The sequence below is a fragment of the Helianthus annuus genome, chromosome 14, assembly GCF_002127325.2.
Source record: "Helianthus annuus cultivar XRQ/B chromosome 14, HanXRQr2.0-SUNRISE, whole genome shotgun sequence".
Lineage (NCBI taxonomy): Eukaryota > Viridiplantae > Streptophyta > Magnoliopsida > Asterales > Asteraceae > Helianthus > Helianthus annuus.
In genome coordinates this window covers 71350396-71363849 of record NC_035446.2, presented here as the reverse complement: position 1 = coordinate 71363849, position 13454 = coordinate 71350396, and the positions used below count along the sequence as shown (strand labels likewise).

Sequence of the window (13454 nt, the reverse complement as noted above, 5' to 3'; positions counted from 1 at the left end):
ATAGCTCCCGTCCTGTAGGTGATTTTTTTTATTTTGAGAAAAATCAAATTTTCAAGGAATACGGGCCGTATAAGATTATACGGACCGTATATAATAGTCGTATACATTGTATACGACCAGGTAACTTATTTTCACATGGTGTAAATGGGCCGTATAAAGTTATACGACCCATATAACTTTAAATAAACTGACAAAAATTGAGACAGTTTATTTAATTCTATACGAGCCGTATAACTTTATACGGCCCCGTATACACCATGTGAAAATAACTTTTTTCCTATATTAATAGGACCTATAGATATTTATATAGGGTGTACTCTATAACCGACTAACCCTAGCCGCAACTCGCACAACTCACCAGTCTCTCTGATCTCTCCTCCAATCTTCCGGCGACTCCACACCTAACCTTCCGACCACCGCTGCCTCCGGCGACCGCCGACAGTTTCGACCGCCTCTCTCTCCGTCTCTCGCGATTCAACAAGGTATTTGATTTGTTTAATCTGTTTATTTTCTTCATCTGGATTACGAACTCCTGCACCGTTGATCTTTTGATGCAATATCTTGTATGATTTCTGTAAAGGTTTTGTTGTTGTTTCGGAATTATGATTTGTTTTTTTTGTTTAATTTGTTGAATATTAAAACCCTAATTCGAATCAAAATTGTCTCTATAAGGTACGATTTGTTGAATATAAAAACCCTAGTTTGAAGCAACGAGACAGAAATTGATAATATAAGAAGATAGAACCTTAATCTTTTTTGTGTATTGGCAAACTTCAGATATTTGTTATGTGGTTTTGATTTGATTTAATTTTGATTGAGGTTTTGTAAGCCTGTAAGAATGAGTCATATGCTAATTGATGATAGCTGTTTTAATAGAGATCTTGTTTATTTTTTAATTCAAGTTTTTTATGTTCTTTTTGGCTTTGTTAAGCAGGCTTGAGTCATCTCAGACTCATCTCAATTGATCACGGTTTTGTACGAGAATTAAGAAAGCCAAAGAAGATGGAAGATTGGGGTAAATTTTTTTTGATTGTTTTTATCATTAGTTATAGATAGTCATTACGTAGTTAATCTTACTTGCATTTGTCAATCTTTTAATTGTTAATGTTAAGTTCATATTGTTGTTTTATAAATCTGATATGGGATTTTCGCTTGAATTCAAATGGTGAAGAAAACAAATGGTTTTTAAGCTTATGGTTGAACTTGCTTATGAAGCATCTCTGGAGGTTACACAAACATATGTATTTGTATATTAGCACTAAAATTAGCAATTTATAATTTGATTTTTTTTGTTTCTGTTTGTTTGTTACATCGTGAAGAACCATAGTCCTTTGCTAGTTTAGCATGATGTTTAGAAATGCACCATCTACTGTTTAATTCACAACGATAAATTTGTTTGTATTTAAGCGTAGCAAGAATACTGTTTAGTTTTATAATCAAGCCTTTTTATTTTTCTTGCGTATTAACAACTAAATTTATTTTTGTATTTTTTTGACATGTTTTAACCTTTTAAATTGATATCAGAGGATGTGCCAGACCCAATTGTTATAAAAAAGGACCCTAAAAGCATGTGGGATGATGAAGATGTTGATGAAGATGGTATAAAAGATTCATGGGAAGATGAAGATGAACCCGCCCCGGTACATTTTATATCTTTGAACATCATGATTTTGAAATTTGCTGTATTTAGCTTCGTGTACTCTAGTTTAGATTGGAGTATTTCTAATTGAAAACTTTAATTTTTCTCATCTGATGTTGCAATATATTTTTTATGTGTATCAGCCACCAGTGGTAGCACCTCCTCCTGCTGTGAAGGTTCCAAAGAAGTCGACAGTCAAACCAGCCCAAGAAAAAGCGAAAGCCGTTGAAGCAGCAAAAGAGGTGCCATTAGATCCTTTAGCAGAGAAGCTCAGACAACAGAGGTATGCACCATTAATAGTATTACCACCTATTTGTCAAATATACAATGCAATTATATAAATTTGGTTACTCTTGTTCATGACATCCTGTGGAGTTATCGTTTTGATAGCTTCATACTGCCTTTATTTGTATGATCTATTGCGACTTATATTGTAGCATTATTGCATTTGTACGTAATGACACCTAATGGATTTCTATACACGCTTATATATGTGTGCAGTAACTATAGAAACCAAAATGGGTGGTTCTGGAAGATTCAAAAACCAAGTTCAGAGTTTGGTTCGAAGTTTATGTGTTTTCCAGTTTGATTTGGATAATTAACACTCTTAAAGTTGAATAAAAATCTGTTATATTACAGTGATATTCTCAATTTGGAGATATTACTGTTTAAAATATTAATTGAATTTAACATATTAATTTTTTTAAATCACATAATCAACAACGCTTGAACCATAGTTATCAAAAGCGATCGCTTTTCCCGCCTAGGCGATATTTCTGGGCGAGTCGACCTGTATGCGCTTTTCCCTCCTAGATAAAAAAAAGCCACGTGAATTTTTTTTTTGAAATCCTATCTATACATATACCAGATGATATTTATAGGTATTTATCTATTTTTTGGAAATCATATCTCAATCAAATCAAATCTTATACATCTTTAAAAAATAATATTTGAAATTTAAAAAAGTTAGAGATATTATATCTTGTTATTCAAATAAGAACCTAATCTAATAAAACAACTTTCATAATCTTCTTCCTTTTTTGGATGGAAAAACATACAATACTACAAGTATATTTTGACCTTATGAGGATTATGCAGTATATTCAACCATTCTCATTTCTTCATATAAATTATTTATGATTTAATTTACTTTTTGAACTTTATTTGTTTTCAAGTTTGAACAATTTGGTTTTGGGATATTTTGGTGATTCATAATGATTTTGGTTTTATTATAAGGATTATGGTATTTGAATACTTAAGGAATTTTAAGAAAGTGTTTTTTTCAATACATAAATTATTTTTTTAGGAATTTTGAATACCGGTGATTGACTTCTTATGTATATGCCCGAATGATATTGTATGCTATTATACATTATTTACATTATACTGTGTCACTCAGATCCCTTTCTTAGTATAGGTGACTTCTTTTATCTATATTCTATTTTTCTATATTCTTTGACTTGATGTGTTGGTTTGTTGTACGTTTTGGAGCTGAGGGTCTCTTCTGGAAGCAGGCCTCTCTATCCCTAGGGATAGAGGCAAGGTCTGTCTACATCCACCCTCCCCAGACCCTATGAGTAGCTTTGCTATTTGTGGGATATACTGGGTATGGTTGTTGTTGTTGTTTATTTTTTTATGTTTTTATTTGCTTGCGCTTTATTTTTCTCAGGCCCGCGCTTTTTTTGCGCTTCTCGCCTAGGCGACAGGCGAGGCCTATGCGCCTAGAGTGCGCCTAGCGCATTTGATAACTATGGCTTGAACCATGTACATTTAACATTTTAATTGAATTTGACTGATTATTAGCATAGTATAGCCCGAATCGACCCATTTATCCATGGTTGGGTCTAAACTATCATCACTATTGTTTATTTATAAAAAATATGAACTTGAGTTGGTAAGGAACCTCCTGCAAATACGGGTGGCATGTGTAGCTTTGATTTATATGTAATCAACTAATTGATCACAGGCTCGTGGAAGAAGCTGATTACAAGAACACAGCAGAACTTTTTGCCAGTAAGAAGGGTGATGACAAAACAATTGATACTTTTATCCCAAAATCCGAAAACGACTTTTTAGAATATGCAGAACTCATTTCTAATAAACTCCGTCCCTTTGAGGTAAACCTTTTATTATTATGTTGGTTTGTTTATTTATGGAGTTTGTCGCTCACTTTGTAATGTATTTGCAGAAAAGCTTTCATTATATTGGACTGCTAAAGCATGTAATGAGATTATCAATGACCTCTTTAAAAGCTGCTGATGCAAAAGAAGTTGCTTCTTCTGTAAGTGCCATTGCTAACGAAAAGTTGAAAGCAGAGAAAGAAGCTGCGGCTGGTAAAAAGAAAACAGGTAACTACTTAATGCACTATTAATATTGCTAACATATTTGCGACGTTTAGTAATTATTAGACGGTTTTTCAAGTTTTAACGTTGTGTTGTGTAGGTGGTAAGAAGAAACAGCTGCTGGTGGATAAGCCTGATGATGAAGCTGTTGTAAACGCTGGTTATGACGGTTATGATGATTATGATTTCATGTGATGGATGATACTGCTGTTTTGGTTTTTCGGGATTTTGTAATTACGGTTTGATATGAGCCGGGGTTTTGAGAAAACCTACCATTGATTCTCTGGTTTCGTGTCGGCTGGACAATGAGTGTTGGTTACATACTATGTTTGTGGTTTTATTTATTTAGCATATAAAAACTTTGAAATTGCATCTATACATTCCTTCACCATGTGGGTCGTCGTCATATAAACACATCAGATTGTACTCTTAATACTTTAGTCTTCTGTATGTGTGTCTAAGTTGACATTTATTTATTTCATTGTCTTTGATGATTGCATATTGTCGCGAACTAGGCAGGCGAAACAGAAAAGGCGAAACATGTTCTAGCAAGTGTAGATAAAACAAAAAAATTTAACCTTTATGATCGTTTTAGTAAATGTAAGACTTCAAAAGAGTTGTGGGATGCTTCAAAGTTTCGAAGGCAAACAAAAGCTTTTAAACTTTGCACTATGTTATAGTTGATGTACACCATTTACAAATTTAGTTTATCTCCCTCTACACCGTTGAATATGATCATACTCTTCACAATAGCTCTCCACCACGCTAATATCGAATGTTTTATATTGTTTCTTAGTAAGTTACATAATATAGTTCACATACATGAGTTTCATAATTATGGCATTAACTCCGTCTAAAATGAGAGAAGTAGTGGGCGGCGACCGAAAGCGTTCTTGAGCGGAGAAGAGGCGACGGATGGAGATGTTCTTGGGCGGAGAAAGGGGCACCAGCCGTAGTTGTTCTTGAGCGGAGAAGGCGGAGGTGGTAAATGGTTTCTGATCAGATGGGTTCACATTTTCCGGCGATGGGGAAGGAGAGGTGGAGTAGATGGTGGATGTGGGTTGTGGTTTTGAACTGATAGTACCCTAACCCTTCGATTGAGCTTTGTAAATACTTATGGTTTTTTTTCAATAAAATAAATGGATTTTTGGAGTTGATAATAGAATAAAAAGTAAATACTTCTATATGAATTCACTTAAATACCCTTACTTTAACTAAAATTTTTAACTTAGTTAGAGTCGTGGAGCAAACTGGCAAAAAAAAACCGAAACATTAGGGAGTAAAATGACTATTTTTAAAGAATTGGGGCAAAACCATTAAAACGACCAAACCATAGGGAACAAAATGGAAGTTTACTCTATTTATTTTGTACAAACTTAACATAAACTCTAATGAAAATTAGTGCAAGAAACCATCCCTGTACTCCTCAGTAGCGCCAAACCACATTGATTATTTGTGTAATTAACTCTTATACCAACAATAAAACCAACACGTAAAATAAAAGACTAAATTATTCAAAAGATTTAATGATTATTCTTTCTAGCATTGTTATTAATTGGAGTTGTCACACTCTTCCATCCCATGGCAAAGTCTTCAATCACTTATTATTTGCAACCAACAAGCAAATACCCTTGACCATAATATATCGATAATTAGAAGTGTTAAGTAATTGAATACAAACATTCTGATAGTTTCACATAAAATTAATGTATAGATTGAAAATAATAACTTCAAAATACCTTTGATGATACCGGTTTGAGCTTTGAACCACAAGATTCCAATGAATCAAAATGCTATTTCAATTATAATCAAGGAAAATAAATAAATCTACACATGGTGTATAATGAGGGATATAATGAAGAAAGTACTTGATGGAGGAAGAGAGATTTTTTGTAGACAAGGTAACACGTGACAATAATATGTAAGAGGCCCGGGTGCGGTCTTACATGTAGAAGTGAAAAAAAGCCGCTTTGGGAATCAGAACCGGTACCGGTTTGGATGGAACCAGTTTAGACCCGACCCGAACCGAACCTAGAAGTTGTAATCGATTTATAAACCTATACTATGAAACCGGATTGGCACCAGGTAAAGCTAAGCCGAACCAAACAAGTTAAACCTCGGTTTCAAACTCGAACCAATCCTTTTCCCCCTCAAACCCGGTTTCAAGCATGGTTTTGACAATGTTTGACCCCAGAACAAGATTGTGCACTTCTACACTTATATGGTCCTGTGACTTCCAATCGGTTTAAAGTTATGTTAAAACCCCATTTCTAAAAAGGATTGGGTAAAGCCAAAGTGGTTAACCTATAAAAGTTGAAGACGTATATTACAATACTATGTTATAGACCGTGTATTGTATTACATAGAGTTGGGTACCAAAAATAATGTATTAAAAACATTTATAATAAGTAGTTACGTATTAGATTACATGTAATAATGAAATACAAAGTAATGTTACATTTACAATTTATAAATCTATCAATACAAATACAAATTACACGTCTCTAAAAAAATTAGTGTAGACAACAATGATGTTCTATTCCGAAGATTATCATCTTTATCAACAATTTAAGTTCATCTTTAGTTGACTCTTGAAAGATTCAGACATAGACCGTGTGAATACACTGGTTATTTAAAAAAAGCAACTCTTGATATCGACTGTCCTTGAATTTTATTTATCGTCATCGCGAAACATAGATTGAGAGAAAACTATCTTCTTTGATCTCGTGATAGTGTATTACAACGAGGCTGAATAAATAATACAATGTGAAAAAAAGTATACATATTTATTGAAGGGTAAATTACACTTATCTTCCATTATGTTTATACCAAATTGCAATGAATGTCATTTCCCTTAATATTGACAAGGGCCGTCCTTTGTGTTTTAAAACCTTGCATTTTTAAACGTTAAGTGGGCTAATGTGGACCCCACGTGAGGGTAAAATTGTCATTTAACTTCCCTATATCATCTCCTCATTTCTCTTTATACATTTTCTCCACCACCTTCCACTACACCACGACCACCATCTGAATCATCAATGTCATTGCCTTTAAACCCCAATCCCTAACCTCCTGCAAAAACCATAACCACCATATCCAACATATTAAATACCACCCCTTTTGCTGCCTTTAAACCCCCAACCCTAACCTCCGGCAACAACCATAACCACCAAATCCGACAACTTAAACACTGATGTGCGTAAAATACAACATATAAATTATATCAAATACGGCGTAAAATCAACTCTTTTTCGGTATTAATATTGGAAAAAGCTTGTTTCTTTGTTCCTTTTTAATTTACAGGGTCAAAAGAGCTTAAACGCACAAAAGGAGCAAAAAAACAGCAAAAACCAACATAAATACAATGAAGGAGGATTGACACGACTCGCCAAGCCCCCATCCACATCCAAACCAACAAAATAGCAAGATCAGAAGCTCTGACACGGGGCCGTTCCCAAGGCAAGATTCTCTGCAGAATAAAAGACAACAACAAAGGACAAACCAGACCACCAACACGGGGCCGTGCTAAGGCAACACGGGTCGTGTTCAACTCTAAGATTCCTAGAATCTGAGATAGTACAGCAAGTACAATGGCCACGGGCCGTGCCATTGACACACAGGGCCGTGTTAGTACAAGACCTGACACTTTAGGTAATGAGGAAGAGAGAGAATGATGGCCACGGGGCCGTGCCAGGCGGGCACGGGCCGTGTTGATCGTCTGACTTCAGCTATAAATAGGGGTGCTTGGTTTCATTCAAATCCATCCATTGGTAAACTAATTCTCTCACACTTGCCACCACTACAACACCAACACCCACCACCATCATCCATCTTCCATCATTTAGAGTGTATTAGTCTCGGTATCCAAGATCGATCGTAAGAGTTCTTGTTAAACAAAGGCCATGTTTGGCTAAACTCTTACGTCACTTGGTGAAGACAAATCTTTTATGTATTACTTTTTTGATTTCCAATCTTTGACACCTTTTTATTTGGGTATGTATTAATGACTTTAATAACGAGTTTTTTTTATTGAAAGCGAATTTATTTAACCATTCTTCATATGTTGTTGATTCACATCACGTTAACTACTTGGAAGGGGGTTAGAAGGGTGGTTGGGTAATTCTATGTCTCGTTCAGTGTATAGATCCTGCGAGAACATGGTTCAAGATTAGTAAGACTTCACGAGTGGGCGGTACTGTTCGCATCGGGAGAAGTATGAAACCGCTTGAATCCCTTATCTATAAAATACTATTAAAACTTTAAACCAACCCTACGAGGACTGTAGACTCATACCAAAGGGTTAAGGGTAACGCTGCCTGGAAGGGGCCTACCACTTTTTGCATTAATAACTTACTTAATTATCTTTCAATAATTCGACCTTGCGGGAATGTATCCCTCCTGACTCAGACCAATTGGTTGAGGGTAACGCTGCCTGGAAGGGGGCTTACTACAATAACTTAAAGATAATCTCTTAAAATGCCCAAAGTGCGAAAATCATTTAAAGGATACATAAAAGAGAAGCTGGAATCAAGTGATTTCTTCTTGTCTATTTGTTTTTCCTTATATTTTATTTTTTTTGGTTTTTAGTGTATATTTTTATAACTTTCAAAACATTTCCATCAAAATTTGGTTAGATTAGACGTTAACGATAAGCCGGTACTAAAAGTTCTTGTGTCCTTGGACGACCTCGATATCTTGCCATCACTATACTACGTCTGCGATGGGTGCACATGCCCTAACGTGTGTGTAGAGTGATAGTATTATATCGTGTTTTATAAATTTAAAACTTAAATTCGCGAGTAAAAAGAGCTAAAATATATCTAAAAATATACACACCCGCACTCACGTCAAGTTTTTGGCGCCGTTGCCGGGGACACAAGGATTTTGAGAAAGCTTAAAATTAACGGCCTAATCATTTTTATCCTTTCTTTTTAAGTTTTTCTTTTTTTTTTACTTCAATTTTCTACTTTCTGCAGGAATAACACCAGGACGTGTTTTATCAACATGGGTCGTGTCAAACCTACAGTATCTGGAACAGAGACATGGGGCCGTGTTACAGGAGCACGTGGCCGTGTTAAACTTCCAGTATCTGGGAACTTGAAAACATAAACTTTTTCTGGACAGCATGGGCCGTGCTAACACCAGCACGAGGCCATGCTATTCTTCTGACCAGGCAATCTTTTTGTTTTTGTTCGCAGAAAATCACACAATTCTGTATACTTCGTAGGAGATATAGTTTGGTGCATGACCTCTGTCACACCCCGACCACGTAAAACAACAAAACGTGGCGGGAACGTCGGGGAGTGTTGTAACAGAATCATTGTTTCATAACACATGGAAATTGAAATATTGTTTTATTGATTAAAAGAGTTACAATGTCTTGACAATCAAAGAAATATAACATAGATAACTAGTCTTGCATCTTTTATTGTCACTAAGGCCCAAGTCCGCCTAAGTGTATCTTGATAAATCCTATGCATCATATCCTGAAACACATGTGAAAATAGGTACGTCAGCATAAAAATGCCTGTGAGATACATAGGTTTTGTGAAAATAGAATTCATGACTTATGTTTGCGAAATGTTTAGTCATGAACCTTGTAATTTGCTTTGTCTTGTAAATCATTTGAAAAACGATAAGATCAGATGATATGTATAAATAAATGTAAGGTTAAATGAATAACCAAGTAAAATGAGTTTGTATAAGATAAGTTGTTTATAAAACAATGTCTTGTGAAAAGTATGTTATTTGTATAAAATGTTATATGTCTCAAATTGAAATGATTCAAATAACGCTACGATATCTAATACCATACAAATACTTATATATAGGAAGTACCAGCGGCGTATCCACCATGCTTGTATCATATTACACACGCCTCGTTACTTAAATAACTTACTCAAACCAAACCATCAAGATGTAATGTTTAACAATTGTAGAAATGTTTAGGTATACTCAAATGTCTATTGTCAAATGGTTCACATGGTTCAATAGATACAAATGGTTCACATAATGTAATATAATGTGTTCATATGCTGGATGAGCATATGCAACAAAATGTAATGTAAAACAATGTACTAAGTATGCACAATGGACATACATAGCATGAAATGTAATGTAAAACAATGTACTAAGTATGCACACAATGGACATACATAGCATGAAATGTAATGTAAAACAATGTACTAATAGTGTACTAATGAACATAGCAAGTATGTGATATGAAAACATGGAAACATGAAAGTAACAAGTAGGCACATGTGTTTCACCCCAAAATGTTTGAAAAACAGTAAAAGAGGGTCTATGTACTCACTTGAGATTGCTTAGTAGTCCTTGAGTAACAACCAAACAATGCTAGAGATCACGGATATCAAACGTCACCTAAAATAGGTAACTATGTTAATATACCGGACCTAAAATCGGAGGATTGGATAGAATGAGGGCTCGTAAACCAAATGAGTAGGGGAACTCATGTAATATGGTTTAACAAGGCCTACATACTACAATGAAACCTAACCTAAGTGCTTACGACCCATTACGACCCGTTTAGGTAGCTTATGCTACATTAACGCGTCGTTTGCGTAAAACGCGTTCGGAATGCCTAACTAGTCCTATGATAAGTAAAATATGCCTTAACATGTCTAATATTGTTACCAAATCAGCTTAGATACCAAAAGTTATGTTACATATGCTTAAAATGAATTTTGGCGTCAAAAGGGCATTTTGGTAATTTACCTAAGGCATATATACTACCTATCATACAACTACCCAAACGATGTGACCATAAGGTATAACCTCGGAAGGCTATTCCCCGTACAACTATGGTCACCTAATGTGTTTGGTCAGATTCTAATGATCGACCAAACGGGTCGGGTTCGAAACTATAAGCGAGTGTTTAGATCGCTTACCTTACGACCCTATATAAGCACTAAACTAAAAGTGACGAGCTAAGCATGTTAAAACATGCTTAACTAAGTTTAGAAAACAGGTTTGGTATCAAAACAAACGGTTTTGATACCTAAGAGTAGTTTGGTTACAAAATACGCAAGAATGCGCATTTTGGCCGAAACTACGACTCGTCACTGAGCCTAGATAACGTGGTAATCAGTAGGTATAGTCACTAGGGACTATAACCATCGTGATTACGCTCACGTTATGAAGCTCAAACGAACTTTGCATTGACCATAAACTGGTCAATGCAGAAAGTCAAACAAAGTGTGACTTTAACGCAACAAGAATAAAAGAACGAAGGATCACTTACAAAGGGTCCAAGAACGGAAGGATTGAATCTGAATACTCTCAGGTATGAAGTGTTAAACACAACAACTTAGAGAGCAAATTCAGATTTCAAAGGTGTGGGTTTTTGCAAATGAAAGGGTTGGGTATTTATAGGAAATGGACCACCGCTAGGATCGTTCCTCGAATACCGTGCTTTGATCTTGTCCCTACACTTGTTGCAACACCTTGGTACCCAAGTTTGGCCCCCCATGATCAGGTCATGACAAGTGGCATTGGCCTTTGGAGTGTTTAGCAGCTGTTTGCAATTGATTAAACAACTCTTGCTGATCTGAAAGGGCCTCGCGTGACGCCAAGGGGGCTAGGTGTCACGCCTAGGTCCTTCTGATCAGCAAACAGTTTCCAAAGTTTCCATTTCAGTCCCCGTTGTGTATTAAGGCCATTTCCGACATGTTTAAGGCTCGTTAAGTCAACTTTAAGGCCCTAAAATGATGCCTAAACATTTTGGACATGAAACATGCTCAAAAATATGCCGGATGTTGGTTCGTTTGGTCGTATGATCGCGATGTTCGCTTAATTACGACAGAATGCGTATAAGCGCGAAAAACGATCCAAGTTGCGTGACGAATGGATTTTTCTTATGCCAAACACTAAAATAAAATATTTTAGTGCTTACATAAATTTTTGGATGTCCGGATGTATTCAGAACGTAAGTTATGCGCGAAAGAGCAAACTTATGCACTTTTTGACACTTTTAGTCCCTGAATGACCCAAAAGTTTATTTTAGCACACCGAACCCCTTAAAGCCTACTTCTAAGCTATGTAAAGGATATTTATGGTATGTTTAACTTATGGCCATGTTCCGGAATGTCTGTTACAGTTCAAATTGGCATACTTTCGCAATTTGTCAAATTTAGTCCCTCTAAGCGATTAAACTTGATTTTGCCCTACCAAAGCCTTCAAAACTTATTTCTAAGTTATGTAAAGGTTATTTAAGGTATGTTAGGCCTATTTCACTATTCCGGAGTGTTCGTTGCATTAAACTGGTTATATTTACGCATCAGTGCGCGTATAACCTTCCAGAAAGCGATTTAGAGCTTGAAATCGAACAAGAATTGATATGTGCAAAAGATACACATATTTATACAGATCCCAAGTATGAAATACAATATTTCATTGGCTTGGTATTTGTTTGAAGGTCGCAGTGACCCAGGTGTCACAACCTCCACCTCCGACAAAGACATAAAAGTACCGCTTGACGAACCCGAGCGCTTTTTGAGAAAAAGACTTCAAGTCAAAAAGCGACAGAAAGCCTCAACCCAAAACCCCCTATGGCGGATCAACGTACTCTCACAGATTACCTACGGCCTACGGTCGGTAATCTTGGAGCCTCTATTAACCCTCCTAATGTCGATGCTAATAACTTTGAGCTTCGACCACATGAAACCGAAATGCTCCAAAATTCCGCCACTTTCTATGGCCTATCCAATGAAGATCCCCATTTACATATTACCAACCTTTTGGAAATATGTGACACCTTTCGGATCAACGGAGCCTCCAACGATGTTATTCGGCTCCGTATGTTCCCTTTTTCTCTCAAAGACCGAGCGAAAGCTTGGTTAAACACCCTCCCAAGTGGGCCCGTACACACTTGGGATGAACTTGCCCAAAAATTTCTCTACAAATATTTCCCTCCCGCTAAAAACGCCAAACTCATGACCGAGATTAACACCTACTCTCAAGAAGACGGGGAATCCTTGTACGAGACATGGGAAAGATTCAAGTAGCTATTAAGGAAATGCCCACATCATGGTCTTGAACGTTGGCAACAAGTGTCCACTTTCTATAACGGACTCTTGTCGCACACAAGGAAAATCCTTGATTCCGGCTCCGGGGAACTAATTAGGAATCGGCGTCCCGAGGAAATCTATAATCAAATTGAAGAATTTGCTCAAAACAGTTTTCAATGGCCCCGGGCGCCCACAAAGTGGATGAAACCACTTCTTTGCAAGCCTAAATCGAAGCCTTAATTACTAAAATAAAGAAACTTGAATTAAACAAAATGGCTTCGGTTATGGCTTGCAAAGGATGCAGCGGCCCCCATGAAAACAAACTGGAGTTGTATAAAAGATTTAGAAAATCAAACAGAAGTGGTAAATTACCTAAATAACCGGCCACGACCAACGGGAGCTCCAAGTAACTCTTTCACTCCCGATTGGCGTAATCATCCCAACTTT

The 13454-nt window shown here is 36.3% G+C and overlaps 1 protein-coding gene and 1 non-coding gene across 2 annotated transcripts; one reads left to right on the top strand and one right to left on the bottom strand.

Moving 5' to 3' along the window:
* Window positions 1-305: 305 nt before the first annotated feature.
* On the top strand, window positions 306-4457 carry LOC110908314 (eukaryotic translation initiation factor 3 subunit J-A). Its single transcript, XM_022153229.2, has 7 exons — window positions 306-482; window positions 935-1015; window positions 1525-1640; window positions 1783-1922; window positions 3606-3756; window positions 3828-3987; window positions 4082-4457. Exons 2-7 carry the CDS (start codon window positions 1003-1005, stop codon window positions 4174-4176), a joined length of 675 nt encoding a protein of 224 aa, XP_022008921.1. The 5' UTR covers window positions 306-482; window positions 935-1002; the 3' UTR covers window positions 4177-4457.
* An 8469-nt stretch (window positions 4458-12926) lies between these two features.
* On the bottom strand, window positions 12927-13033 carry LOC118486862. Its single transcript, XR_004880029.1, has one exon. It is a non-coding gene; the product is annotated as a small nucleolar RNA R71 (small nucleolar RNA).
* Window positions 13034-13454: the final 421 nt, after the last annotated feature.

What these genes read in the sequence shown, in the direction of transcription:
- LOC110908314 (XM_022153229.2), top strand. An exon ending in ATGAAGATGAACCCGCCCCG is followed by an intron (nt 1,641 to 1,782) that starts GTACATTTTATA and finishes TATGTGTATCAG; the next exon opens with CCACCAGTGGTAGCACCTCC. An exon ending in GAGAAGCTCAGACAACAGAG is followed by an intron (nt 1,923 to 3,605) that starts GTATGCACCATT and finishes AATTGATCACAG; the next exon opens with GCTCGTGGAAGAAGCTGATT.